General features: G+C 34.9%; 3 protein-coding genes and 1 long non-coding RNA gene across 5 annotated transcripts; 2 read left to right on the plus strand and 2 right to left on the minus strand.

The window, feature by feature from the left end:
• Positions 1 to 2,574: 2,574 nt before the first annotated feature.
• Positions 2,575 to 4,473, plus strand: LOC115982923 (the record flags this gene model as incomplete). The annotated part of the gene is given in 5 exon segments (XM_031105681.1): positions 2,575 to 2,815; positions 2,898 to 3,028; positions 3,031 to 3,102; positions 4,054 to 4,179; positions 4,286 to 4,473. Coding segments are annotated over 5 exon segments (669 nt in total), but the record flags the coding sequence as incomplete, so codon positions are not given.
• A 289-nt stretch (positions 4,474 to 4,762) lies between these two features.
• On the minus strand, positions 4,763 to 6,932 carry LOC115978823. Its single transcript, XR_004088874.1, has 3 exons — positions 6,814 to 6,932; positions 5,924 to 5,976; positions 4,763 to 4,963 (listed from the first exon to the last, which is right to left on the minus strand). It is a non-coding gene; the product is annotated as an uncharacterized LOC115978823 (long non-coding RNA).
• A 2,197-nt stretch (positions 6,933 to 9,129) lies between these two features.
• LOC115980030 lies at positions 9,130 to 13,763 on the minus strand. 2 transcript variants are annotated; one of them, XM_031102221.1, is made up of 3 exons: positions 13,694 to 13,763; positions 12,633 to 13,019; positions 9,130 to 9,444 (listed from the first exon to the last, which is right to left on the minus strand). In XM_031102221.1, exons 2-3 carry the CDS (start codon positions 12,987 to 12,989, stop codon positions 9,415 to 9,417), a joined length of 387 nt encoding a protein of 128 aa, XP_030958081.1. In that variant the 5' UTR covers positions 12,990 to 13,019; positions 13,694 to 13,763; the 3' UTR covers positions 9,130 to 9,414. The 2 variants fall into 2 exon arrangements, with proteins under 2 accessions (XP_030958081.1, XP_030958080.1); XM_031102220.1 differs by lacking the exon at positions 13,694 to 13,763 and adding an exon at positions 13,104 to 13,664.
• Positions 13,764 to 16,381: 2,618 nt separating this feature from the next.
• LOC115980028 (ATP-dependent DNA helicase Q-like 1) lies at positions 16,382 to 23,990 on the plus strand. Its single transcript, XM_031102219.1, has 10 exons — positions 16,382 to 16,590; positions 17,584 to 17,972; positions 18,256 to 18,516; positions 19,637 to 19,800; positions 20,072 to 20,168; positions 20,274 to 20,317; positions 21,391 to 21,505; positions 21,586 to 21,939; positions 22,809 to 23,033; positions 23,179 to 23,990. The coding sequence occupies exons 1-10, from the start codon at positions 16,476 to 16,478 to the stop codon at positions 23,287 to 23,289; spliced, it is 1,875 nt and encodes a 624-aa protein (XP_030958079.1). The 5' UTR covers positions 16,382 to 16,475; the 3' UTR covers positions 23,290 to 23,990.
• Positions 23,991 to 26,072: the final 2,082 nt, after the last annotated feature.

Below are 26,072 nucleotides of genomic sequence, written 5' to 3' on the forward strand. Positions count from 1 at the left end.
CTTTTTTTTCTCTCCACACACGTGGCTCTACCTTTCCGGTTTTTTTTTTTTTTTTCTCCTCTTTTTTTTCCTTTCATCCACCCATGTAACCACCACACTCTCTTTTCTTTTCCTTTTTCTCTCTTCGCTCTCCCATGGGGCTTCTCAGTCCAGAACATGTCCTAGCTTCTTTCTCCTTTTTTTTTTTTTTTTTATTTTTTTTTGGCCTCTTAGCACTTCGTCCAGAACACCAATCTGCTTCTTCTTCTTTTGTTTTTTTTTTTTCTTTTTTTTTTGGCCCTCTTAGCACTGTCGGTCCAGAAACACCATTTGCTTCTTCTTGCTTTTTTTCTTTTCTTTTTTCTTTTTTGCCTCTTAGCACTTCGGTCCAGAACACAGCTCTGCTTCTTCTTCTTTTCTTTTTTTTTTTTCCTCTTAGCACTTCAAATCGGAACACATCGGAACCATCGTCACCAACGCCAGAACTCATCCTTTATTCTTTTTTTTTTCACATTCCAGAGAAGAAGATGATGATGATGATGATGATGATGATGAAGATGAAGATGATTGAAGCTGAAGATAAGGATTTTGGGATTTTGGGTTTTTTTTTTTCTATGGATTTTAGGTTGATTTTGAGTTGGGTTTGGGATGGGTTTTCCGGATTTGAGTTTATTTTAAGTTGTTTTTGTGTTGATTTTGAGTTATTTTTGGTTTGGTTTTGTTGATTTTGTGTTCGGAATATCAAAGGTGAAATGGGTTTTGTTGATTGTGGGGGTAGACTGGTGAAGAAGCAGAGGAAGATGAAGAGGAAGAAGACGAAGGAAAAAGACACAGATGAGAGATGAGGGCGTGAGAGACTGATGGGTATTTCGGTAATTTTCGGATTTGCAACGGTAATATACAAAACGCGCTATGCGCGTTTTCATTTATGGACCCCTGAGGGTCCATAATCCTTCCGCGTTTCTCTTCAGTTTTTTCTCAATGCTCAAAACGCAACTTTTATAAAAAAGTTGCGTTTTGAGTTTACCAAACGCAAAAATTGGTTGAGCGTTTTTCAAAACGCGCTTTTTTGGCTCAAAAAGCCGAACCAAACGGGCACATAATTCGACAATGGGAAGATCATACAGATAATTGAAGGCAAAGAAGGAATAAATAAAAACTTTGATTGATGGAAAATCGGTTTTCTAAGATACAAACGAAGATTCTAAGGAAGAAAACAAGTTTTTTTCTCTCACTATTCTTTTTCTCTTGTTCTTCCTCCTCAATTTTTTCTAGATCCTCTTCCCTGTGGGCATTCTCCTCCTTTTATCATCCCTCTCCCCTATCTTTTCTAACTATGTTCTTCTTTGTTGGATTTAGAGGATACTTGTCCCATCAGATACTTTTCCTGCCATTTCTTAATCATGAAAGTAGACTTTTGGGGGTATATTAACTGTTCAGACTAGTCATTCAGTATTTAATGAGGCTAACATTAGGTATGAATAACTCATTAATGTGGAGGTGACTATTACATGGGGTTTTGCGTCGTCTTCCTTGCGTTCCTTAGGGATGGGAAACAGGATGGAGTCCTTAGTGAATGGTTTGCGCTCCTCGGCTAGGTTACTACACCTAGAGATAAGCCTATTTCTTGGATTACCTTGGTAGCTAATCCATATGGCCCTGTTTTCTCTAAGACTTGGGCCATTCTATATTTGCATTTGGACCAAGTCTTTACCTCGAGAATATCTCTTCAGTTCAAGGTCTATAGGGCAGCTTCGGTTCAAGCCCCCCACCCCCTACAAAGATAATTACAATATGTTGCAAATCCCGCAACTTGAACTCATTTTCCTCCATAAACCTCCAAAGAACTTTATGCAGAGGAAAATGTCATTTGTTACTGTTATGAGCTCTTGTCTTATTGAGAATTAAATAATTGTAGTAATTTTATAAAATTATTCATTTAATTTTGTGAAACAAGTAAAAAAATGTTGTCTAAAACTAAATGACTTATTAAACAATCATTTATGACATTATCCAAGTCTTTACAAAAAAAAAAAAATTAATAGTATTTTCAATTTTTAAATTATATTAAATTACAAATTACTTCCTTTAAATCTCTTTAATATATATATATTTTTCATTTCAATTCATTAATTTACTTATGTCTTAAATACGATCCTCTTACTTCATACTTTTTTAGACACAAATGCACATATAGAATTGCTTGTTTAGCAATTATTAGCTTTTATGTACAATTTTTTAAAACCTCACTTTTTCTTACCTTTTCAAAGTACAAGTATACTTTAGCACACATAACAGAAGCCTTTTGCATTGGATACAACGTTTATTGTTCATAATGCATATTTCAATATCATATTCGTGCATTCTTCATTTTGTGGCTACAACTTTCACAGAAAATTATCTATTCTATTTTAGAAACCTATATGTTTGGAATGCAGGCATCATGTGGTTTGAAAGTAATCTTATTGTTTTATTTTCTGAACTTCATTTCAAATGGGTGATGTTAAGTTGACTAGGATATCTTACTTCATACTTTTTTAGACACAAATGCATATGTAGAATTGCTTGATTAGCCGTTATTTTTTATGACTTTGTTGGTCATCTCTTCACGGGAGAGGCTTAAATAGATTCTGGTCTAATATTGGAGGATACAAAGGTCCATTGCTAATGTTGGTGTCTGCAAGTAAAGAAGATGCTCATGGGGGTAGCACCAATGTTAAAAAATGGATCATTGGTGCACTTACAGAGAATGGTTTTGAAAATAAGGATTTGTTCTATGGAAGCTCAAGAAGTCTATATGCTGTAAGTCTTGTCTTCCATGTGTTTCCGTCTGCTGGTATATAACATAGGTCCATTTCCTTTCTAGTATTTTGCCAGAAAAATTGAGCAAGTCCAGTGACATATGTAATCATTGACAGGGAAAGAAAAGAACTTTGTGTATAGCCACTTGCAACCTACTGGTAAAGTATATGAACGACAGCATAAGCCTGTCGGAATTGCATTTGGAGGAACTATGGGAAATGAGAGAGTCTTTGTCAAATGAAGATTTTGCTAGCTAGAGTTACTATTCGCCATCATGCCACTGACAAAACTTACCAACCTGGTTCCCTCTTCCCAGATCAGGTACAATTGTAAGGTTTGAATGTTTTGAGACCAATATTTCAATGGATTCAAATGCTGGTTTTTAAGTTATTTCAGAAAAAGCTCTGGATCTAAAATTGTTAAGTTTTGTCTGTTATTTCTCCCATTTTAATATAATAAAATAATATATATATAATATTATATATATATATATGAAGAATTGTTTTAGTTTTTCATATGTCATTTACGTTATTTACCCTAGACGTGGCAAAACAGTCGAGACGGGGTCGGGTCAATAGGGTTTGCGGGTTTTAATGGTTGTCTTGACAGCCTTGTGTAACTTGTTGTCTTGTCTCATGTCAAGCACTGAAGCTTAGTTCTTATTGGTTGTGATGAAACTCAAATAGTCATTCTCTCATGTCATGTCTTGACAATAGTTTTAATTGTTTATAACTTTATATCTATAATATATTGATTATTAGTTTTGGTACTTTGTGCTTTATGCACCTAGTATCATGACGTAATTTAAATATTTTTTTAGCCAATTTTTTTTAATGGGTCAGGTCACAGTTTATCTAAGTCAAGTCAAGTTGACCCGCAAAAAAATTGGGTCGGGTCACGGGTCAACCCATTTTTGTTTCAGGTCAAAAAAATTGGGTTCGAGTCGGGTCAGAAAATTCTAACCTATATTGCCATGTCTAATTCACCCTATGTCTGACTTAAATACTGTTCTCCCCTCCATTTCAACTTGTATTGATGTTTCAAGAAAATAGACTACTTGATGTAATTAGTTTTGATCTCTGATCTGATATTTTCTTTCTTGACTTATGAGATAAAACTAAAAGTTTCCATCATGCATATTATAAAGGTTACATTGGAATTCACTAAGAAATGTGGTCTCCAATACTATGCAATCTATGCATTGGCAAGACCATCTTATACCCCAGTCAAAGCTTCACTATGTATTTACAAATGTGAATTAATGTATTTCAGGGGTTCCTACCTGTTGAAGCTTTGATTTCGAAAATTGAAGTTTGGGGATTAGGTGGGAAAGCAGCTAAGGAAGTGCAGAGTTCATACAGGAAGAGAGAGGAGCTTTTCACAGAGCAAAGACGAAAGGTAACCTGCCTAGATCAGATTAAGGCATCTTGTATGCTTTTGAATTTTGCATTTGAAAGTTACTTATAGATGACATAAATCTTGTGTTTATTCGCTCCTCTTGCAGGTTGACTTGAAAACATTTGGAAGTTGGGATGAATCGCCCGAAAAGATGATGATGGACATGATCTCTGATCCCAATGCAGTTCGGCGAGAAGATCGTTAAGACTGTATAGATTTAAGATAGTACAAATGCCATATTATACTTTTGCTGCTCAGGTGTATTAGTATTTAAAAAGTGTAAATTTTGCAAATGACTCTTTGAGACTCTTGTTAGACTGGGAAGTTGCTGTAAAGAAAACTAGAGAAGCGTAAAAGTGACCAAACATTTGAAGCTTTTCTACATATAGCAATCTTCTCGATACATATCTACCGCTGCAACTGTGTTGTATTGTGCTTATATCAATCGGCCTTGTACAGCTACATAGAATTTTTGTCACGACCCAAATCCATAGAAAATGAATTTAGATGCATGACTAACCAGCTAAACTTATACAAATCCATAAACATAATTAATCCAAAATAAATCAATCCTCCAAAAATAATACTGTTAAAAACCTCTTACAAAAAAAAAAGTCTAAACTCCACAAATGGGAAATAATCTCCACAAAACAGGAATTACAAAATAAGGTAGCTAAAATTCTATAAGTCCTCAATGCATACTGAAGTCGCCTACAGCTTCCATGCTCTACCTTGCACCTTACAAAACAACCCAGAGGTTCTATGTTTCCAACTATACTTTAATCTGAAAAAAATAGTAATTGATGGGGTGAACCACACATCTAGTAAGTAATTATACACAATATACAACAGAATAGAGTCAAGCAAAGCACGAGTTTGATTTCACAATTTCACTCAAAATATTCAATATAATTTTCCAAAACATATAAAGAACCACTAAACACATGTATATGATCAAATCTTAAAGTTATTCGTAAACACATATGGATAATTGATCAGAGCACAGTGTCACATATACACATCACATATTCTAACATACAATCCTGTGAGCGGATACCAACATCTAACCCCTGTTGGTGAGGGATCAACACATATTCTCACATACAATCCTGTGAGCGGATTTACACACATATCTGATATATCTGATCAATTCTAAAAAACAATTATTTTAAGTCACATGTCACGAAGCAAAGTTTATACAAAATAAAATAATTAACTTGATATTAACAATTTCTTTTCAAATATAGAAGCATATCAAAGATCACAATATTGAATAGAATATAAATCAAAGGATGCTTGATTCTCTTGGGAAACGAATAGTGACTGAGGAGTTTATGTAAATATATTACAATTCTTGAGTAAATATGAAAATTAAATTTGCTAAAAGAAATATTTCAAATACCATTTGAAAATAGGAATATGACTAAAATCACTTGGTTTTAATCAAATTTAAAGAGCAAGAACCTTTTTAGAAAACTTACTTTGAAACTCAATTATTTTTGGGAAATAGTTTAGTTTAGAAATCATATTTTAAATGAGATATGGAAATTCAAAACATTATTTCAAATTCGAAGTCTCTCTTTAAAACATTGTCTAAAAGTCGAAGTTTCTCTTTCAATAATGTAAAAATAATGCTTTCAATAAACTTTAGAAAACGTAAGCTTTAAAAACATAACTTTTGAAAACTTTTGACTTCTAAGAACCTAAAGAATAAAACTTGTGCATATTAGGCATAATTACTTACCTCTCTTGCTAATACTTCTGAACACAGTTGAACACTTTAATCCTCCGTAAGCTCTAAACAAAAGAATGCTTTAATCAGTAAGCATGAAATCTAATCCTTACAAACCTTTTCTTTCCTACTGTCCTACAGAAATTAGGTATGAAAACTACTTTCATATATACCATTGAATTAAGCAATTTATTATTCCTTATCAAAGTCCCACTGCAACAATATATCCTCAAAACTAATATGTACTAAAGAAGTTCGAACAAAACTCTATAACCACAATTGATATTCTAGGCCAATAATGCTTCCTTGCATTGGGTCAAATCTCGTATTACCATTAGAGGAGCAATAGCCGAAATATTCTAGACCTTAGATTTAACATTCCCATTGAAAGCGTAAGGATATAGAGCCACCTTTAAAATTAAAAGTTATAATCTTCAAGTCTGTAGGCAACTTAATGAGACCATGTACTGATGACTATTAAAGATTTAAATATATATATATATATATATATATATAAATATCATACTTTGTTAGACCCAAGGTCCTCGATTTCAACAGGTAACCAATATTATATACAAAACTACCATAAACTTAGGAGTACAACAATTGGATCTCTTCGTGACTAACGCCTATATATATAACCTTCGTTCATGAATACATGGTGCGGCAAGCTTTGGATTTAATATATATCTATCCTAATGAAAAAGTAAAAAGCCATCCACATGAATTTCGATTTAAAACCATGGCTTTTGTTCTTGAATACAAACCGTAGGCAACTAACTCATTGATGTAAATCGTATTCTAGGAAAAAAACCCCTTTTAACAATCTACACACCACTAACATTACCAAGATAAAATTCTAAACCTTTAATTCTTTGTTTCTAATGGATGAAAACTCATACCTGAAACAATCAGCTGCCTCTTCAATTAACTCCAAGGAAAAAAAATACCTCTTAGCCTCTTTGATAAAACCCTTCCTATGAAAACCCTGATTATCTCTTCCTCTACCCTGTAGTTTGTATTAGAGATGTGGACTTTGTGGGTTAGTGGGCTGCAATTACTAATAAAAAGAATACCTATGGCCCATCAATTATCTTTAAAATAAATAAAATAATAATAACCTCAAATAAAAGTATGCAGGGTATTACAATTTTAGGAAACAAATAGCTATTATTTATCATGTTGGAAGACCAAAGTAGCTCCGTGGTACAGAGTAGAAATGGCTAACAATAACAACCAAGAAACCACGTAGCACTCTATGTAAACGAGGGTAGATAATAATGGCAAGTTCACACGGTTTTTGAACTCATGAATTCACCTTCAGCCTTTTATTATGAGAGAAAAAAAATGCCATTAAGATGGGCTCATTTGCATAGGGGGGTTCATGTCGCATAATCTAAATAGGACTCAAATTGGCCGTGTTCAATATAGGTCTCAGTCCAGGTTTAAAGATCTGCTTAAGGCAAAGTGATATTTGGAAGAGATTACCCATAACACAAACCACAATCCAAAACTACAGAAATAGCAATACCCAAACCCACGGCCAAGCAACCATAAACACGCAGAAAGACAGAAAGAAAGAAAGAAGAAGAAGAGGAAGAAGAAAAGGAAGACGAAAAGGAAGACGAAGAAAAAAGACAGAGCAGACAGACTTACGGAGAGGGCAGAGCAAAGCAGAGAGAAGAGATGGGAGGCGTCGTGCAAAGGGAGAGCAGAGATGAGATGAGGGGCATGAGAGAACTGAATAATTGAATGGGTATTTCTGTAATTCTATCATAGCAACGGTAACCCATCCAAAACGCGCAGTGCGCGTTTTCATTTATGGACCCTCAGAGGTCCATAAAAATTTCCGCGTTTTTGGGCTTACCAAACGCAATTTTAGGCCTGACTTTTTTCAAAAAGCCCTTTTTGGGCTCAAAATGTGGAAACAAACGGGCACTTATTCAGTTACAATATGGCCATCAACTTGTATCAATTCTAAAACAAGTTTCTTGTGTTTTAGGGGCAAAAAGAAACATATTTTTGACATGAGAGACACCGTGAAATTATTCACCCTTCTAGGACAATCATCACGTTAGCAATATTTAGTAGTTCTCTCACTCAATATTATTGGGTCATGAGTGACAATTTATTCACTCTACTAGGAGGACCACATCAACAATACCTAGTGGTCTTTCCACTCAATAAAATTGTGACCATGTGTGACAATTTATTGAGTCAAATCCTAGTCATCATCCCAATTATAAGGTTTTTTTTTTTTTTTTGGAAAATGTATGATTGGGTTAATAATTAAGATCTAACTCAACAAACTATCACACATAACACAATATTATTGAGTAGGAGGATTACTAAACATTATTGATATGGTCGAATAATTTCTCAAAACACACCAGCTACAAAACTTATTCAAAACATTTTCGTAAGAATTATTTTAGAACTTAAAAACCAACAACAATATAACACGTTCAAAGACACTATCACCACCATCAGGAACAACCGCCAAACAATAAAAACTTTTCTATACAGTAACAACTGTACTTTTCTATATAGTGCTGGTGTACTAGAATTTTACCCCTCTTTGTAAAGAAATATTTTACTTTTATCATGCGAAAGTAAAAGGGATTAGGGAAACCTCAAAAAAAAAAAAAAAAAAAAAAAGGGATTAGGGAGTTAAAATAAAAACTTCCTCTCAACTCAACTGGAAAGAGATTCAAGTTCCTTGCTTGGTTGATACTTGGGGGATGGCTATGCCAAAGTAGCGTATATGGAAGAGATTATATATTTTCGCAAAGATGTTAGAGCTCGCATTTTTCTTTCTTTCTTTCTTTTTGCTAAAACCAACAATTTTATTTTTTTTTTAAATGAAAATTTGAGTGACTCGCATTACAATAACAAGGCTTTAAATATATAAATATATATATATATATATATAATTAAAATTACAACAACTAAAAAAGCTATTTTATTACAAAAACCATTGATTGGGCCTGGACAACCATACAATCTCACTCACCCTCCACGCTCATCACCTTGGAAGAACCAGCTTAATATTGCAAGCCATCCCAAAGGCAAAGTATTGGTCCTTCGCTACATTGTGTCAATATATAAATTCAAATTGGTGCATGCGAAATGCAGACTAGCTTTTCTTTGTTATCTAGTATAGGCATTTTTCAAGTAAGATCTTTTAATGTGCCCATACCGAGCCCTTATTATGCACATAACTCTTTCTTTTATGACCATAATAAAAGGATGAATCGAAGGAGCAAAAGACTTCCAAACATCCACAACTCATACAGCGAGGATTCAATTAAATCACAGTGATTCACCCGATGCATCCACGATGAAGCAGAACAAACATGCTAGCAGCACAATCCAAAAGAATGGTTCAACATCATGTCTGACATGGCATTTTCTTTCCAAAAATGAAATGTTCTGTGAAGCAAAATCTAACTACCCACCATCCATGATGATCCCAAGCTATATGTATATCAGATAAGATACACTTACTGCTTCTTCTCTTCTGCTTTCCTCGGCTGCAAAAAAGGGCACATTTGCAGCATTAAAAGATATAATTAATTATTAAAGTTCTTGCAAGCAGTGAGCAGAAACAGCATCCAGTCTCATGAATTACCAAATATGAATTCTAACTTACCCACAAACATAGCATGCACACAACAACAAGAGAAAACAAAGGTCTACCCTATGCTATATACATATGCTGCAGATGCAATTCGCCACAGTATCACCAATCAGAATTCACATAGCCACTCAACAAAGCAGAATATAGAACAAGTTATCTCCACCATAGAAGTATGCACTTTCTGCTTATTCAAAGGATTATGGTTTTGCCATTCAAGAAGCATCCAGCACAGCCCTTAGCCTTCAGTTAACAATGATTCTAATTTCTAACATCCACAAAAGATAGCAACTTGTAGAGGATTACATAATTTCTATAACCATCAGAAGATATTGTAGAGGATTACATACTTTCTCCAATCATCAGAAGATGAGATAAATGAGAAGATTGCAATCATTTGATGTGAGAGATTTTTCTTCATCCAGAGGCAAAACATAATTATAATTGACATTAAATTCAAACACAACTCCTTCCTCTTTTTCCAACACCTTTCTTACTCTTTAACCTAGATAGAAGTTTACCCAGGATACAGACAGGAAAAGACATGCAATGCACAGACTAAACCTCTCACATAATACGATATTTAAAAAGCACAGCACCGACTATTTGTAGGATACTTAGAGTTGAATGGCATAACAAACATGTGAGGACATGATGACCATCAACAACAGTTTTGGACATTTACCAGAAGAATACATAAGCAGAGCAATGAGGGTATAATGCATTTTTGACACCACAAGCCATACATGGTTGTTATTCTCCTAATCCAGTTTACTACCTACTGTCCTCTTGCATTCAAACAAACACTACATATAAAAACATACATATTTGACAACATAAATTTAAAATGATACGTATATCTAACCAACCCCTCAAGCCTTGATTTTGGGAGTTGGCCATGTCCAACACCCTATGATCATCTCTATACCAACAATTTTTGAGAAATTATATAAAAAGGAGGATTCAACTTGGCTCTGAAAAGAACAAAGTCTAACAGTTGAATGCGAAACCCATCAGGGTTAAGGAGTGGCTCATGAGAGCCACAATTCATCCATTAAAATGCTAGAGTTCTACTTAGTGGATTGATGCGGTACATACCCCACCACATGTGTAAATACTTCAGGTGGTTTCTGTTGCCATGATTTAAGGAGGGATGACATTTAGCTGGGACTTTTAGGGCATCGAGGGTCCAACCCATCATTTGACAAAATGCCTGACCCAAACTAAATGTAGTGGGGTGGGGGCCTTGGGCTTGGACCCAAGGATTTGAGGTAGGTGTATATCATCCACCATTAGATGAAAGAAACTTATATTTTCTTGTTATCTGAATAACGATAACAGACTTTGAAAGATTATTCTGATATGAATCAATCTTAGTATTAGTTACTTTTGCCTAGAAAGATTGTCAGCAGGTTAATCGAAAGTCTTCAATTCTATAGTTTGATTGATCCAATAGTACTTTTCTTAATCATTACTGAATGCTGTAAAGGAAACAAATGTGACCCATGGGCATTTAGAGGTTTAGTTAAACAAACTAATATGCACATTTTCCCTCTTAAGAGAAAAAGTAGTTGCTTTTTCCCATGTAAAAGCAGGGATCAGTCCCTGGCCATTGTACAACCACCTAGAAATTTTATTTTGAAGATTAATTGGAACTTTTGAACGTCAATGTTTGATCACTCTCTTATAATCTTTATTGCTATTGGACAGTATAAGGAAATAATGGGCAATCAAGAGATATGGGGAAATATTAGGTGGGAAATCCCAACAAATTTTTGATATCAGTGAAAAAATAAGTAAAAAGATAGAAATCCCATTTAAAGATGCCGGGAAGTCCTTGGCCATTTAAATCATTTTCTTCGTAGAAGACCATAAAGTAATAAGCTAAAAATTAAGCAAGCATCTCAACACAGCTATAGAATTAAATGGAAAACCAAACATAAAACACTTACTAGCTCTCTTTACTGATAAAACCTTATCTTGATGTAACTAATAATAACTTTTCTTATTGTACTTTATAGCAACTTAGCGGTATTTTACTATATGGCACAATTCTACCAATCAAGCAATAGGTACCAGATACTTTGAAAGTGACATATGCAGCCAATGATATTTTCCCCAAGTGTTGTAATGTGGTAAGCATTACATTTTACTTTTATGCTTAGGTTTCTTGGTTTTTGGTTTCTTATGGCTGTTAGATCACAATCCTCACACATGTTAGTTGCAATTTTCAATTCTAATCCTCTGCCACTGTGGGTAGAACCCTATGATCCTTGCCTTATTTTGTCAGCTTAGTTGCACACTTTCACAATGCTCTATATTGCTTACTTTTGACTATCTAGAAAAGGAAAGAAAACAATTTTGAGTTCAAGGAGAATACACCCAAAAAAAAAAAAAAAAAAAAAAAAAGGACCTCTATTACATAAAAATCTGTGCACTTCTCATTCAAACTCGCACAATTTATTTCAGGGACAGAGTATATTTCCATTATTATAGTTGTTTAGAAAACTAGCCCCCATATAGATTTGATTCATTTTATCTTTTGACTATTGTTTTGTAGAGACCTATAGTAGCTCAACTAGTGGGGAGTTCAGAAAGTGAGTTTGAAAATTCCTAGAAATCTTATGGTTACTAGGACCACTATGATTTTGGAACCTCCACATTTATCACTACTCAACTGATATGCCAATACATCCTAATACTCAAGCAATGGCTTCTCCATCAGATTGTAACATGAACTCAGGTCAGACAGGACCAGTTCATGCAATGGTTAATGATATGTTAATCCTAAGTAAACAAGATTAACCTGAATCCTATCAATAATACTAATGTTGTACTCTCCAAAACATTTGGGATCTCGCATTTTTATTGCCTTCTTATTAGAATGATGAAATTGCCACAATTTCGTAATCACTTAGAGCTTTTTATTAATGTATTTTAGTCTACCACACGAGTTTGTGATTATTTAACAAATAAAATTAATGCACACTAACTATTCTACGAAATGCCTCAACCAAAACCCACATCAAAAACCCAGAAACGAAACACAACCCATTAATCGGAAAAACACAATTACGCACGCACCTTGGTGCCAGGCGCGTGCTGGCGGAGCTCCTCTTCGGGGACAAAAACAGGCCAAGCCTCACCAGCTTCACGGAACATTTGCTCGGTCTCGAGGAACTGACCCTTATCGAGAATCATAGTCCTTATGGTCTGGGCCGGTGTAGATGTGGCATCGTAAACCTCTTCGACTCCGTTGACAAAAGTGACGGTGATTTGGGGAAGGTGGTCGTCGGTTCGGCGTTTGACTTGGATTTGACAAGCAGGGTTGGACTCTTTGGCCTTGGAAGCGTTGCACTGTGCCAAGAATTCCATGCACGAGGCTGTGCGTGGGTCCAAGGCATTGAACTCGATCCGAACCCTTGATAGGAACTTCAGCATTCTTACTCAACACTCACACTCACACTCTCCCTGCGAAAGTAAAGATTCTTAGAACATTCACAGTGGGAAATTGTGTCCTATCCTATTTTAGGAACTCAAAATTGTAAATTGTACCATTTTACAACACACTACACGGACCCAAATCACTGCTACACCACCAGCCACCCCCAGCAAATCACAACAACAATCCCAAAACAAAAAATTGAAGAAAAACCCACCATCAATCCATGCAGATTGCCACCACCACCAAACCCAGAAACCATAGCAAGAAACGGCCCCCATAAAAACCACCAAGAGGAAAAAATTAAAAAAAAAAAATTTCGAAGAAACCCACACGCTGATAAATCTCATAACAAACATATGTTTTCAACTGGATCGCACAGATCCGAGAGTAAAAGTAGTATCATCACCATACAGACACATCAAGCACCATTAGCGAAATCAGATTCCGTTTTCGAAGAAAAACTACATGCATGCAGAACTAAAATACAACAGGTCCGAATGAATTTCACAACAAAACCTTCAGATCACCACCAAAAAAAAAAAAAAACCTTCAAATCGGACCCTAGAAATGAAGCGGAAATCGTATCGAAATCGAAGGAAATTCAGAAAACTTTTTTCAGAGGAAAATGAATCAAAAAGCAAGCAAGCATTCACGATTGTTCGAAGAAAGAGAGAGAAAAACGAGGCTTTTGGAATCTTACCTTCGTAAAGAGAGAGAGAGACAAACTGACTATGTCACTCGAAAGTGACGTAGCCCAACTTCAACTTGACTATGTCACTTGAAAGTGAACTGTTGTTAAATCTCATATGGATAGTATAATATTGACAGATAAACTGTTACTTTTTTTTTTTTAATTTTATTTAAGAAGAAGGTCAAATCGTCAAATGTAACCTAAACCACTTATAAATGAAGTGTAATATTTTGGGTTTGGTAAGTGACAAATTCTAATGACTTATGATCAGAACTAAAAGGTTAGTTGAATTATTTTTTAAATATAGTTTTATTTTTAATCAATTTATTTTTTAAGCAAAATTTGTTAAGATAAAGACAAATTAATCCAAACACTTAGAAATGAGTTTGGGACTTCCTCTCTCTTTCTCAAATTATCCTAAATATATAATAAATAACATACAAAATTAGTAGTTTCTTCCACCTTCTTTTTTCATTGTCAACAATGGCAAAAACTCACTATTAATGTGATAATGACTAATTAAAAATCACATAAAAGTTTAAATTATATTTAATTATATTCACTACTTTTTTTATTTTGAGAACTTCGTTTTTAGATTGTGGGGTCAAAAACACAAATTAGCAAGAACATGGCTTGCTTTCTTGATGTGCCCAACTAATTTGTTATTAGAAAATGATATAATTCCACAATGGGAAGATCAGATAGATAATTGAAGGCAAAGGAGGAATAAATAAACACTTTGATTGATGGAAAATTAGTTTTTCAAGGTACAAATGAAGATTCTAAGGAAGAAAACAAGTTTTTTTTTTCTCTCACTATTCTTTTTCTCTTGTTCTTCCTCCTTAATTTTTTTTTGGATCCTCTTCCCTGTGGGCATTCTCCTCCTTTTATCATCCCTCGCCCCTAACTTTTCTACTCGTGTTCTTCTTTATTGGATTTAGAGGATACCTGTCCCATCAAATACTTTTCCTGTCATTTCTTAATCATAAAAGTTGACTTTTGGGGGTGTATTAACTGTTTAGACTAGTCATATTGCATTTAATGAGGCTAACATTAGGTATGAATAACTTATTAATGTGGAGATGACTATTACCTTAGGTTTTGTGTAGTCTTCCTTGCGTTCCTTGGGGATGGGAAACGGGATGGAGTCCTTAGTGAATGGTTTGCTCTCCTCAACTAGGTTACTACAACTCAAGATAAGCCTATTTCTCGGATTACCTTGGTAGCTAATCCATATGGCCCCGTTTTCTCTAAGACTTAAGCCATTCTATATTTGCATTTGGACCGAGTCTTTACCTTGACAATATCTCTTCGACTCAAGGTCCACGAGGTAGCTTCAATTCAACCCCCCACCCCCTATAGAGATAATTACAATATGTTGCCACTCTTGTAACTTGAACTCCTTTCCTCCATAAACGTCCAAAGCACTATATGCATAGGAAAATGTCAATTATTACTATTATAAGCTCTTGTCTTATTTGAGAATTAAATAATTGTAATAATTTTATCAAATTATTCATTTAATTTGTGAAACAAGTAAAAAATGTTGTCTAAAACTAAATGAGTTATTAAACAATCATTTATGATGTACGGCACCGGGCCCTCAAAGCCATTTGGGCCTTAGACCCAAGCTAAACGATATGTTCTGCGGTTCCTAACACTTATGTCAAAGAAACTAGGCTTAAGACCCACTAGGGCCATAGGAGCAAATCCCGTAGTACCATATCTGGCCCAAAACCTGTTGGGCCAGTCTTTGAAATAGGTATTTGTCAGTTCGTGGCCGGGAAGTTGCCCGTCGCGTCCAACTCCTATGCGCATGAGTGCTCGGGAAGGCCCTATCCTGGATACTCGGTGACTCCTTGGCAAATTCCGCCGCCAAACATCATCCCTTCCTTGAAGTAGGAACTAGTTCCAATGCCACTTACACCACACTCCCAACTAAACATCCACTTAGCGATAACAATATTGGACCTCCATTCCCACTAGCCTTGAGAATAATCATGATTTTCCCACTAATTTTGGACTATAAATATATGAGACCAAGGAAAGGAAAAAGGTTGTTGAAGGTCTGAAAGGAGAGTCTCGAGTCTAGATTAAGAGCTACAAAGAGTGAGAGGAAAGCAGTCCAGAGATTGTAGAAACATTTATGGGTCTCTAAGTTAGAGTCACCCAGAGTAGGAAATCCAAAACCCACATTGTAAGTATATTGTGAGCCCAAGAGTGAGACTGGTCCATTAAGCTCGCTTTAGGTGCGCACATATGACATTATCCAAGTCTTTACAAAAGAAAAATTAATAGTAATTTCAATTTTAAAATTATATTAAATTACAAATTACTTCCTTTAAATCTCTTTAATATATATATATATATATATATTCTTTTCAATTCATTAATTTACTTATGTCTTAAATACAATCCTCTTGTTCATTTATGTCCAAAATAGCCATTAAACTATATATGTTTCCAAATAGCAAAACTACTTCATTTTATAGGCCCATTTTTTTTTAAAGTGAATATTATTATGGGTCGAAATGTTACACTAGAAACACATGTGAGTTAAAAGGACTTAAAAAAAAAAAAAAAAAGAGAGAGAGAGAGAGAGAGAGAGAGAGAAGAAGAAGAAGAAGAAGAGTAAAAGTACTAAAGCAAAACGACAACGTTTCACAGGGTTCTAATCCTCTATATAAACCGAACTTCTTCAGCTACATGTTTTTTATAGGTTACATTTCAAAGCAATTTCGCGCGGGAGAAAATCTCAATTCACATTCGCAGTCAAATTCTTCGGAACAAAATGGACGACTACGATTTGGAATTGGAGAAAACTCGGTTGATAAGCTTGGCTCTTGATTTTGGGTTCGATGAAGAATCAGCAAAGAAGTGCTTGGATCGTATGGTTCAACTCTATGGTATATACCCATTTCTACACCCAAAAAAACCCCACCAACTTTAAAACCCCATTCTCCATAAATGTTTGTACTTTATGTGATTTTATGTGTGTATGTGTTAGTGATCTCAACTTACGAAATGGGTTTTGGGTTTTTATTTATTGTTTGTTTGTTTTTGGTTTTGTTCTTTTTTACAAACATAAATGTGTGTACTTTAAGTGATTTTATGGGTGTAAGTGTTAGTGACTTGAAAGTCTGAACTGTGTTTTGGGTTTTTAATTTTTTAATTTTTTGGTTTTGTTTTTGTTCTGTTAATTTTTTTTGGGGATTTGTAATAGTGGGTGTTTGTGTTAGAATAGTGGTTTAATGATTAAGATCACAACTGTTTAAGCTTTTGGGACAAACCATAGTTTATTATGCTATAAAAGTAGGTGTCTTTGAGCTCAAAACCTGCCTCAACTCTACGTCGCATTTAAAAATTTTTAAAATTTATGTGCTGGACTCACTTATTATGGCGAAGTTTGAGCCCACAAGTGAGGGGAGGTGTTACAGTAATGGTTAAATGATGTACTTTTACTATTTCCTAATAGCTTAAACTTTTGAGACAAGTGGTAGGATGGAATGGTGGCAATTGAAATGGGTTTGTTGGGTTTGTGTGTTAGTTATTGCAGTGTGTTGCAAAGTAATTATGGTACTTAGAAAGAATAAATTTGTATTTGGATTTTTGTGTTGTTGTATGCTGGTGTTTTGAGCTGTTTTACTGAAATGTGATTGTATTTGAGGTTGTGATTGGATTGAAGTTATGTATGCAAGGAGTTCTGTGTGTGAGTGATGTGGGTAGTATTGAGTTTTGTAGACGATATCCATGTTTGACAGTATGTGTATTGTACAAACTAAATTCTTATTTTATTTGGTTGTGATTGGTGCAGTTGGTTGTTTGGTCCTCTATTCAGCTGTAGGTATTGATGTTTTCGTAATCATTTACCTTTTCATTTAATGCTAAATGTTGTTTAGGTGAAGATGGCCGTGATTTTATCACTGTGGAGCACTGTGGTGATGATTTCCTTGCGGCCTTAGCTGAATCAATGCAAGACACTGAGGAATGGGACGATTTACAAGCCATTGAGTCAGAAGCTTGTGGAACTTTGAATAACTTGTTTGACAAAGATGTTCTCAATAGTCCTGAAGTGGATAATGATGGCAATGGAAGAAACTACATCAATGTTATAGATGATTCACCCGAAAAGCATCCAAATTTTATGGAGTTGGATTCTTCGAGTGACAGTGAAGACTTAGACTTTGGAATTCGAAAGGAAAAAAATGTCAAATCTACCCCTTCTTTTACTGATTGGAGCAGTCCTGTTCTCAACGAAGGTTCAAGTAAAACTTCTTCAAAATCTGTGGTATGTATTTTAGCCCCAAAGGTTTTATTCTCATCTTATTTCCACTGCAGCTCTGAAGCCTGCTAATTGTTGTGCATATGCTGCACTTGCCTCTTAATTTCCTGGTAGTTATCTTCAGTAGTTATAGTTTTAGCAATTGTCTATTTCTGCAAATTATTGAAGGAAACAAGCTGATGTATTCCGGTTATGAACTTACCTAAGCATATGACTGTAAATGATTGCATGTTGCAGTTAGCATAAAATACCTTTCTTTTCAGACACTGAAGTAGTTTGTCTGTTGAAGGATTGTAGGAGCAGCATCACTCAAGGTTCAATCCCATCAGTTTCTCATAAAAAACATTGCTCCCAAACATCAAAAGTGGAACATGAGACTCTCAGTTATGAAGTATTACAGGCTTTGGATGATTTTGAATTGGCAAATGTCGTAATTTTTGGTAACAGGACATTCCGCCCATTGCAGCATCAGGCTTGTAAAGCAGCTGTAGCAAAGAGAGATTGCTTTATTCTTATGCCTACTGGAGGTGGTAAAAGTCTATGTTACCAGGTCATGTCCTTTTCCTCAAATTTGGGAATGTCTGTCCTGTATGTTCTCATGGATTAACAGCAAATCAACATGGCTAAAATTTATCGAGATATAGCTTCTACAGCTAATCTTGATGACATTTTCCATTTTACTTTTCTAACATTGCAATTGTTAATCAGATATATAATAGCCTAGTCTTTTACTAATGCCATAAAATTAGAGGTCTTCTGCCAAAACTTCCTCCTGTCCTTAAATTTTTGGGGCTGTTGGGGAACCTAAAATTTGGTGTATTATTTCTTGTTGGCCTACAATAGATACTAATTCTACTGCTATGAACCTTGGCCTTTTTTCTTTTGCTAGAGTTTAATTTAAGTCTAATCTAAAGCTCTGACAGTTGGTTAAGCTGTTTCTGTTCAAATTTATTTTCCAGATTTTAGTGGCCCTTTAAACTATGAATCTAGTTTGGAGATGAAATCATTCTAGGAGATTTAGAATTAGATAATTTTCTTTTTGCTTAATTTTTTTCCGTTCATTTTATTTGTGATGTTGGCCCAAATAAAATTGGCAGACAATGAAATGATTTCCAAGATAGTCTGTAGTTGTTACTTATGTTAATGAAACTCAGTTCACTATCAAATTTCTATCACCAAAGGGTTCATTAAGATGTGAAATGTACAGAAATCCCTTCATCCTGTTGGGGATTTTAGCTCAGTGGTAACTGCCCCTGGCTGACCAGGCAATTGGTTTTGGCGGGTGGTCAATTGCCCATAGGTTTTACTCACTAGAGGCGAGTCCAAAGGGCTCTTCTTTAGAAAGATTCCCATGTTATCAAAAATATATATATACACTTTTAAAACCTGATGTCCATGATGTATCACATTCATAGGGAATAGCAACCAGGGCTCCTGCTGTCAAAGCTATATAAACATAATCTTCTAAAATTTTGCTAAGTTGAGTTGTTTCTGATCTGGACTTATAGTGGCCCTAAAACCCTAACAAGTAGTCTATTTGACATTTTATCAGATATCTATTCTTCTGAACATTGAGCAGTAATATGAATATCTGACCTTCGTTTGAGTAGTTTCATGTGTAATGCTATCAACGTAATTTTTACATTATCGTGACTGCATGTTTTGTACAGCTTCCAGCAACTCTGCAACCAGGTGTTACGGTTGTTGTTTCTCCCTTACTTTCCCTCATTCAGGATCAAATAATTACTCTGAACCTCAAGTATGGAATACCAGCAACTTTTTTAAATTCTCAACAAACTGCTTCCCAAGCAGCAGCTGTCCTCCAAGAGCTAAGGCAAGGTTCATTTCTTCTTTGTACTCATGTCTATTATAAGAAGTATAATCATGCCAATGAGCTCTAGCTCAACTAGCACCTCCTCCCCTTGTAAGTACTAGGTGGAGGGTGAATCCTGGATTCAATAACCACTCAAAAAATTGTTCAAGAATATTTTTCTATGTGCCATATGCAGCAATAGATTACCTTTTGATTTTTTTCAGCTGTCCTTCGCTCTCTACATTAGACTTCCAATTGATTTCTCAACCATGTTTTTTTTCCTTGTTTTTAGGAAAGATAAACCATCATGCAAGCTCTTATATGTAACTCCTGAGAGGATTGCTGGGAACTTATCATTTCTTGAGATTCTCAAATGCCTGCGTCGGAAGGTGAAAATTTACAGGTTTCTGACTAATGTTACAAACCAATGTTTACTATTGTAGGATTTTGAAAATTTCTGTTGCACATTGTTGATGCTCCAACATTAATCACAGGGACAACTAGCAGGTTTTGTTGTTGATGAAGCACACTGTGTAAGGTATGCACTTTTCTTGATTGTGTTATGTATTGGTTCTTATTGTATTGGTTCATATTGATAGCTATAAGTGATACTCAAATATATGACTTAAAGCATGGGCATGCAGCACACCTTCTAAGGAACCCTGTTCCACACCTTTCCCATCGCTTCACAACTGTTTACTGACAGAAATTTGAACTACATAATTTTAAGTTTTTAACCATAGGCCATTGTTCTTGGTTAAGAATTATGTTTATTGATGCCTTGTCCAAAAGTTGGGCACTTGGTTGCTTGGTTTTGATTCTTGTAACGCTTGTAGAATATGGGTAGAGCTCAGTGTGTGCCTGACCTTGAGTCAAACCTCAGGTGATATAAAGGGTGTGGAGATAGGGGAAGTTTTTAAGTTCAATTCTACCAAGCAAAGGATAAAAAGCTTTTTTTTTTTGTATACACATTTTTATGCTAATTAATGTAGGACTTATTAGATGTTGACAATAATTACTATAGATGAATTATGCATGATCAAATTCAATTCCACACTTCCATAGATTCAAATCATCACACTAGTCATAAAATGGTCATGTAATGCCTTTTTTTTTAATTACTCTTTAATCCTGTCATGTTTCTTGTCTGGGTTGGGGCATGAAGAAAAGACTAACAGTTGGAAGACCTTCCTCAGAGCCATGACCAATGCAATATTTAACAAACAACTGGCAGTGCTTCAAAATTTTTGTTGGTTTTGAATGATATTTTGCTCTACTAAAAGATGGACTAGTAATTAGTGACATCTGATCTTGATAAGTAATGGGAAGTTTGCTGAATTTTGGATTAACTGGATGAAAATGCTGCAACAAAGTTGAGTGGGCGAAAGCAACTCTTACCTTTATGCTAAAATTCAAATAGTTCTGAAACTGTAGCCTAGCATCAAAGATGTTTCAAATCACTGGTCTCTTAATAAAATCCTGTGACATGCTAAGAACTGGGTCACAGTGTTCTTGAACAAGTGTCAAGCAATGCAACTCTTATCATGTTAGTGAAAAACAAGAGAATCATGTAATCTTTTTTGTTCTAATTTCTGTACTTATTCTTTCCAGTCAATGGGGACATGATTTTCGTCCAGATTACCGGGGGTTAGGATGTCTTAAGCAGAATTTCCCAGATGTCCCTGTGATGGCATTGACTGCCACAGCAACCCATTCAGTTCGTGAGGTAATAAGAATGACTGTGAACTTCTCTATTTTTTTGTCTTCGGAGAAACATAATGTTTCCCATGTCTACACCTTCTGCAGGACATAATGAAAGCTTTAAGAATCCCTCGCGCTCTGGTTCTTGAAAGGAGCTTTGATAGACCCAACTTGAAGTACGAAGTTATTGGAAAGACCAAGGAGCCATTGAAGCAGCTTGGACAACTACTAATGGATCGCTTCAAGAATCAGTCTGGAATTGTGTACTGCCTTTCAAAAAGTGAATGTGCTGAGGTTTCAAAGTTCTTAAATGAGAAATGTAAGATTAAGACAGAATATTACCATGCTGGTTTGGCACCTCGCCAGAGAGTTGCTGTTCAAAAGAAGTGGCACACGGGAGAGGTCCATATTGTATGTGCTACCATAGCTTTTGGAATGGGAATAGACAAACCAGATGTTGTAAGTCCAGATAAATTCTGCACTTTCTCTATAATGCTTTTTTAAAGAATTTTTTAATAATGCTGTGGTCATGCACAATTGTACGATCAACTACGGTTAGGAATTCTCTATTGCATGAGGTAAATATTCTCTCTGGTGATTAGTTTATTAGCCACAAATGACTGCACCTGTCAAATTGTTAAATTATGTTATTTTTTGCCGAAATTATTAAATTACTTAAAGATTATGATATATGCCTGTTATACAATGGCCATTACAGTTTGTTGATGCATTCATTAATTGATTATGGTTATGTTTTAATTATCAAGTTAACAACATTTTAAGGTGTGATAAAAGAGTATTATTAAATTGTTAAGAGGAGGGATCAACTTCCTTTGAGACACCACTCTCTCTCTGTATGTTTAGATTTAATCCTTTCTCAAACCAATTGTTGGATTTAATTGTGCATCGTATGTCCCAAGTTTTAAGTTGATTGTCTCTATCTATTCTGGCCCAGGGACTTACAGTTTAAGGCTGATTTCAAGAGCTGCAAAGATTGGGATAGCTATAGATGAGTAATTGACTTAAAAGTGGCATGCATGATTTATGTTAGTATAGCATTAGATCCAACAGTTGGGTTGGTCAATTATGGATCACACCAAAACTCTGGATGGTGTAGCAGTTGCTACTCAACTGGGTTGATATATATGACTAAAATAATGTTACAACAATTTTTCTGTTACTTTGGTCTGACTTGTATGATTATACTCTTATCCTTTTAACTCTGGTATTTCAGCATTTGATATCTGTAATATGCTTGCAGCATAGTTTCTTTTGGGTCTGGTTTATTTAAGATATGTAACCTAAATCTCTCCCTCTTAAATGTTCAGCGATTTGTCATCCACAATACAATGTCCAAATCGATTGAAAGCTACTATCAAGAATCAGGTAGGGCAGGAAGAGATGATCACCCTGCAGTATGCATTGCTCTATATCAGAAGAAGGATTTTAGTCGGGTTGTGTGTATGTTACGGAATGGGCTTAAATACAAAAAAGAAAGCTTTAAGACAGCAATGACTCAAGCTCAGAAAATGCAACAGTATTGTGAACTGAAGGTTAGCAACTGCACATTATTCCATTGACTTCTCCATTCTCTCTCTCTCTCTCTTCTTAAAAAAAGGTTCAGCTTTTTTGGTTACAGACAGTCAAGTTTATTGGTACAACCTTGTTTTATCCTTAAAATGCTTTTGAGTTTTGCAGGCTGACTGTCGGAGACAAGCCTTACTCAATCACTTTGGAGAGTCTTTTGACCGGAAAGCCTGCAAATATGGTTCTAATCCTTGTGATAACTGTCTCAAGACTTCCTCGTGAGGACCTCCACGTTAATCTTTGTATGCTACTGAGGTATGACGCAATTCAGTACCAATTTAATTTACCTTCTTGTTGGGCCCACATCTCAGTATATTGTCCTCATCACATCCCACATGGTTCAATAAAGGACTGTTTCATTCTTGACTTTCTGACTAGACATAAAAATAGACTTAGTTGCGGAATTATGCCCCTATTGAAGGTATAAAGCAACTGTGCTGGGTTTTATCTCAATCCTTTTTGTCCTTTCAAATTTTTCTTAATAGTGGTACTGCCATGCTGTAGCCTTGCTATACCGATGGAGGTACCAAAGCCGACCTACTCTTTGTCAAATGACTAGTAAAAATCCATGCCCGCTGTTTGTTTCAGACATCACCCGCCTTATTATCAGATTTTGTGTCGGGTGCATGCATGAGATTGCATGTGTGTGTCATGGGTGTTTGAATGTGAGGGCTCTGTGTAAAGAATGTACTCTTGAATGAGTTGGTTTGGTGTGTATCAGTTGGCCATGTGCTTTCCAGGTTGAAGTGGTTGATGTACTTGTATGACAATTAATGATATGGTCTGCTAATTTCATGTGATTACATGAATGTCTATTAAACTCAAAGTTTCGTAGTTACTACTTGATTCCTTTTGTGGGATTTAGAAGTCAAGACAGGCCTTTGAGCTACATAAGAGAACTCTTTCATTTCTTTTAACGTTCATTCCCCCAGTGTAAAGTATTCCATCTTTCTTGTGTGACTAGATTTTACTAGTTGATCTAGGTAACACCTACTACTCGTCTTTTGCTTTTCTAAAAACAATACATCGGTCATTAAGAAATATTGTTCAATATGGTTTGATGAAAGTTTGAAAAACAATATTTGTTTTGACCTTGATTCAAAAATGGCTAATTATTTAAGTCTTAATAGCCAAAAGGGATCTTGATCCAATTCCAAGTTAGGTCTCTCTTGTGCTGATCTCAGAGTGATTCATGTTATATTAAAACTTTGTACAATGCATCCTCAAAGATGAAGAATATTGTGTCAGATGGAGATTTTGGCTTTCAACCTTGGTTCCTTTAAATAAACAATTGAATTTAAGTTGAGAAGTTCTTCAATTGAGTACTCCACCTAATCCAATCTTCACCAGCTGGCACCATTTGTAGTCTAGTTCCAATATTTGAAGTACGTATTAAAATTCTGAAACAATGCATCCCTGAAAATTAAATTATTGTGTCAGTGTGCTGGTGAGTTTGGCTTCAGCCTTGACTGGCTCCTATAAAAGAAACAAATAAATTTAATTTGAGAAGCTCTTCAATTGGGTGCTCCCAAGTCCCAACTGATCCAATCTGCTCCAATCTGGCACCATTTGTAGTTTAGTACCAGAATTTCAAGCAAGTATAATGCATGTAGGTTTATTTATTTTTTATATTTAACTAGATTATTCTAACTCCTTATGACACATTGCATAATGCATTATGATTGCATTGACCTTAGGCATTCTGTGCCAACCATTTATGTTCTATTTATTTATCATATTGCCGGCTTGTAGTCAACAAGGATCCATGGAAGGTGTATTATTATGGATCTAAGACCTACAAGTTACAGAGACTAAAGAGTAACAATTTGACAAAGAGCACATGCAGCACCGTGCAATTGTTGTTATGAACATATTTTGTTTTCTACTTGGGGGAAGATTAAGATTTGTAGAATATGACATGTTAACTAACCCCAATAATTGTATTCATGTTAAAGCTATTATTATTATACACTGCCCAAATCCAAACATTTCTTGATCACTCGATTTTTATCTTCAGGCAAATATCTTTTTTAAAATTAAAAATTAAAAATTTATTTATTTTGCCTTGAGCAGTACTTTTGACACCTGTTTTCTGTGTATATATATATATATATATAAATAATTTTTTTTTTTTTTGAGAATCTAAAAAAATATCTTTAAGAATGTCAATAGATCAGGTTTAAGGCGAGAAACGATTTTTCAAAACCAAAATACCCTCTAAATATAGTACATAGCAAACCCTTATAAATTTAGAAATTTAATTACAAACTCATCTTATTTATATTTAAAGATTTAAATTCGTCTAAACTCGCTTGTTTGTCTTACCATGAATCAGTCAAAAGTGTCCGTTCATGTCCACTAAACTTAAAATTGAACGTGCAATATATTATTTAACAAATCTTAAGCAGTAGTAAGCACTTTAAGCTACATTAAATAAAATTTTAAGTGAAAAAGAGACCAGGCATTTTTTTTAATTATAGAAGCATGTAAAGAAAATTAATAATGTAGGTATAATCATAGTTAAATATAAATCCAAAACCATCCCAAATCCTCTTTAAAAAAAAAAAAAAAAAAAAAAAAAAAAAAAAAAAAAAAAAAAACAAACTGTTTGGGTAAGGAAACCCACTAAACTTGATCCATTACCACTGTTTACAGAAAATGTTCCTCCAAGTGGATATTTTCAAGTTCTTTTCATGACTTTTTTTTTTTTTTTAGAAAGTAAATTGACAATTCTTATTAATCATACATTTATTTATGAAAGCAGTTTGGCTACTTCCACATATCAACTATAGTGCATACGAATGATTTCTTCAATAATAGAGCTGGACAAACTTTTAGCATGTATACCAAGTTGTACTGCAGGGTTGTGCCCACTGAGCCAAGCCCTTATAGTGTTGCTGAAAAAGAGAACCTTATCAGTGCATGGGCAATGTCATGCTTAGAAAACTAGAATTATAGTGAATTTCATAAAAGAAAAGAAGACAAGAATAGTGTTATGAAGGGTG

Source organism: Quercus lobata, chromosome 3, assembly GCF_001633185.2.
Source record: "Quercus lobata isolate SW786 chromosome 3, ValleyOak3.0 Primary Assembly, whole genome shotgun sequence".
Lineage (NCBI taxonomy): Eukaryota > Viridiplantae > Streptophyta > Magnoliopsida > Fagales > Fagaceae > Quercus > Quercus lobata.

Excerpts from the sequence above, each read along its gene's own strand:
- LOC115980030 (XM_031102221.1), bottom strand. The coding sequence starts at position 12,989 with ATGCTGAAGTTCCTATCAAGGGTTCGGATCGAGTTCAATGCCTTGGAC. Across the intron at positions 9,445-12,632 it reads AGCACGCGCCTGGCACCAAG|CCGAGGAAAGCAGAAGAGAA; the intron begins GTGCGTGCGTAA and ends CCTTTTTTGCAG.
- LOC115980028 (XM_031102219.1), top strand. The coding sequence starts at position 16,476 with ATGGACGACTACGATTTGGAATTGGAGAAAACTCGGTTGATAAGCTTG. Across the intron at positions 20,169-20,273 it reads TCAAATGCCTGCGTCGGAAG|GGACAACTAGCAGGTTTTGT; the intron begins GTGAAAATTTAC and ends CATTAATCACAG. Across the intron at positions 21,940-22,808 it reads GAATAGACAAACCAGATGTT|CGATTTGTCATCCACAATAC; the intron begins GTAAGTCCAGAT and ends TTAAATGTTCAG.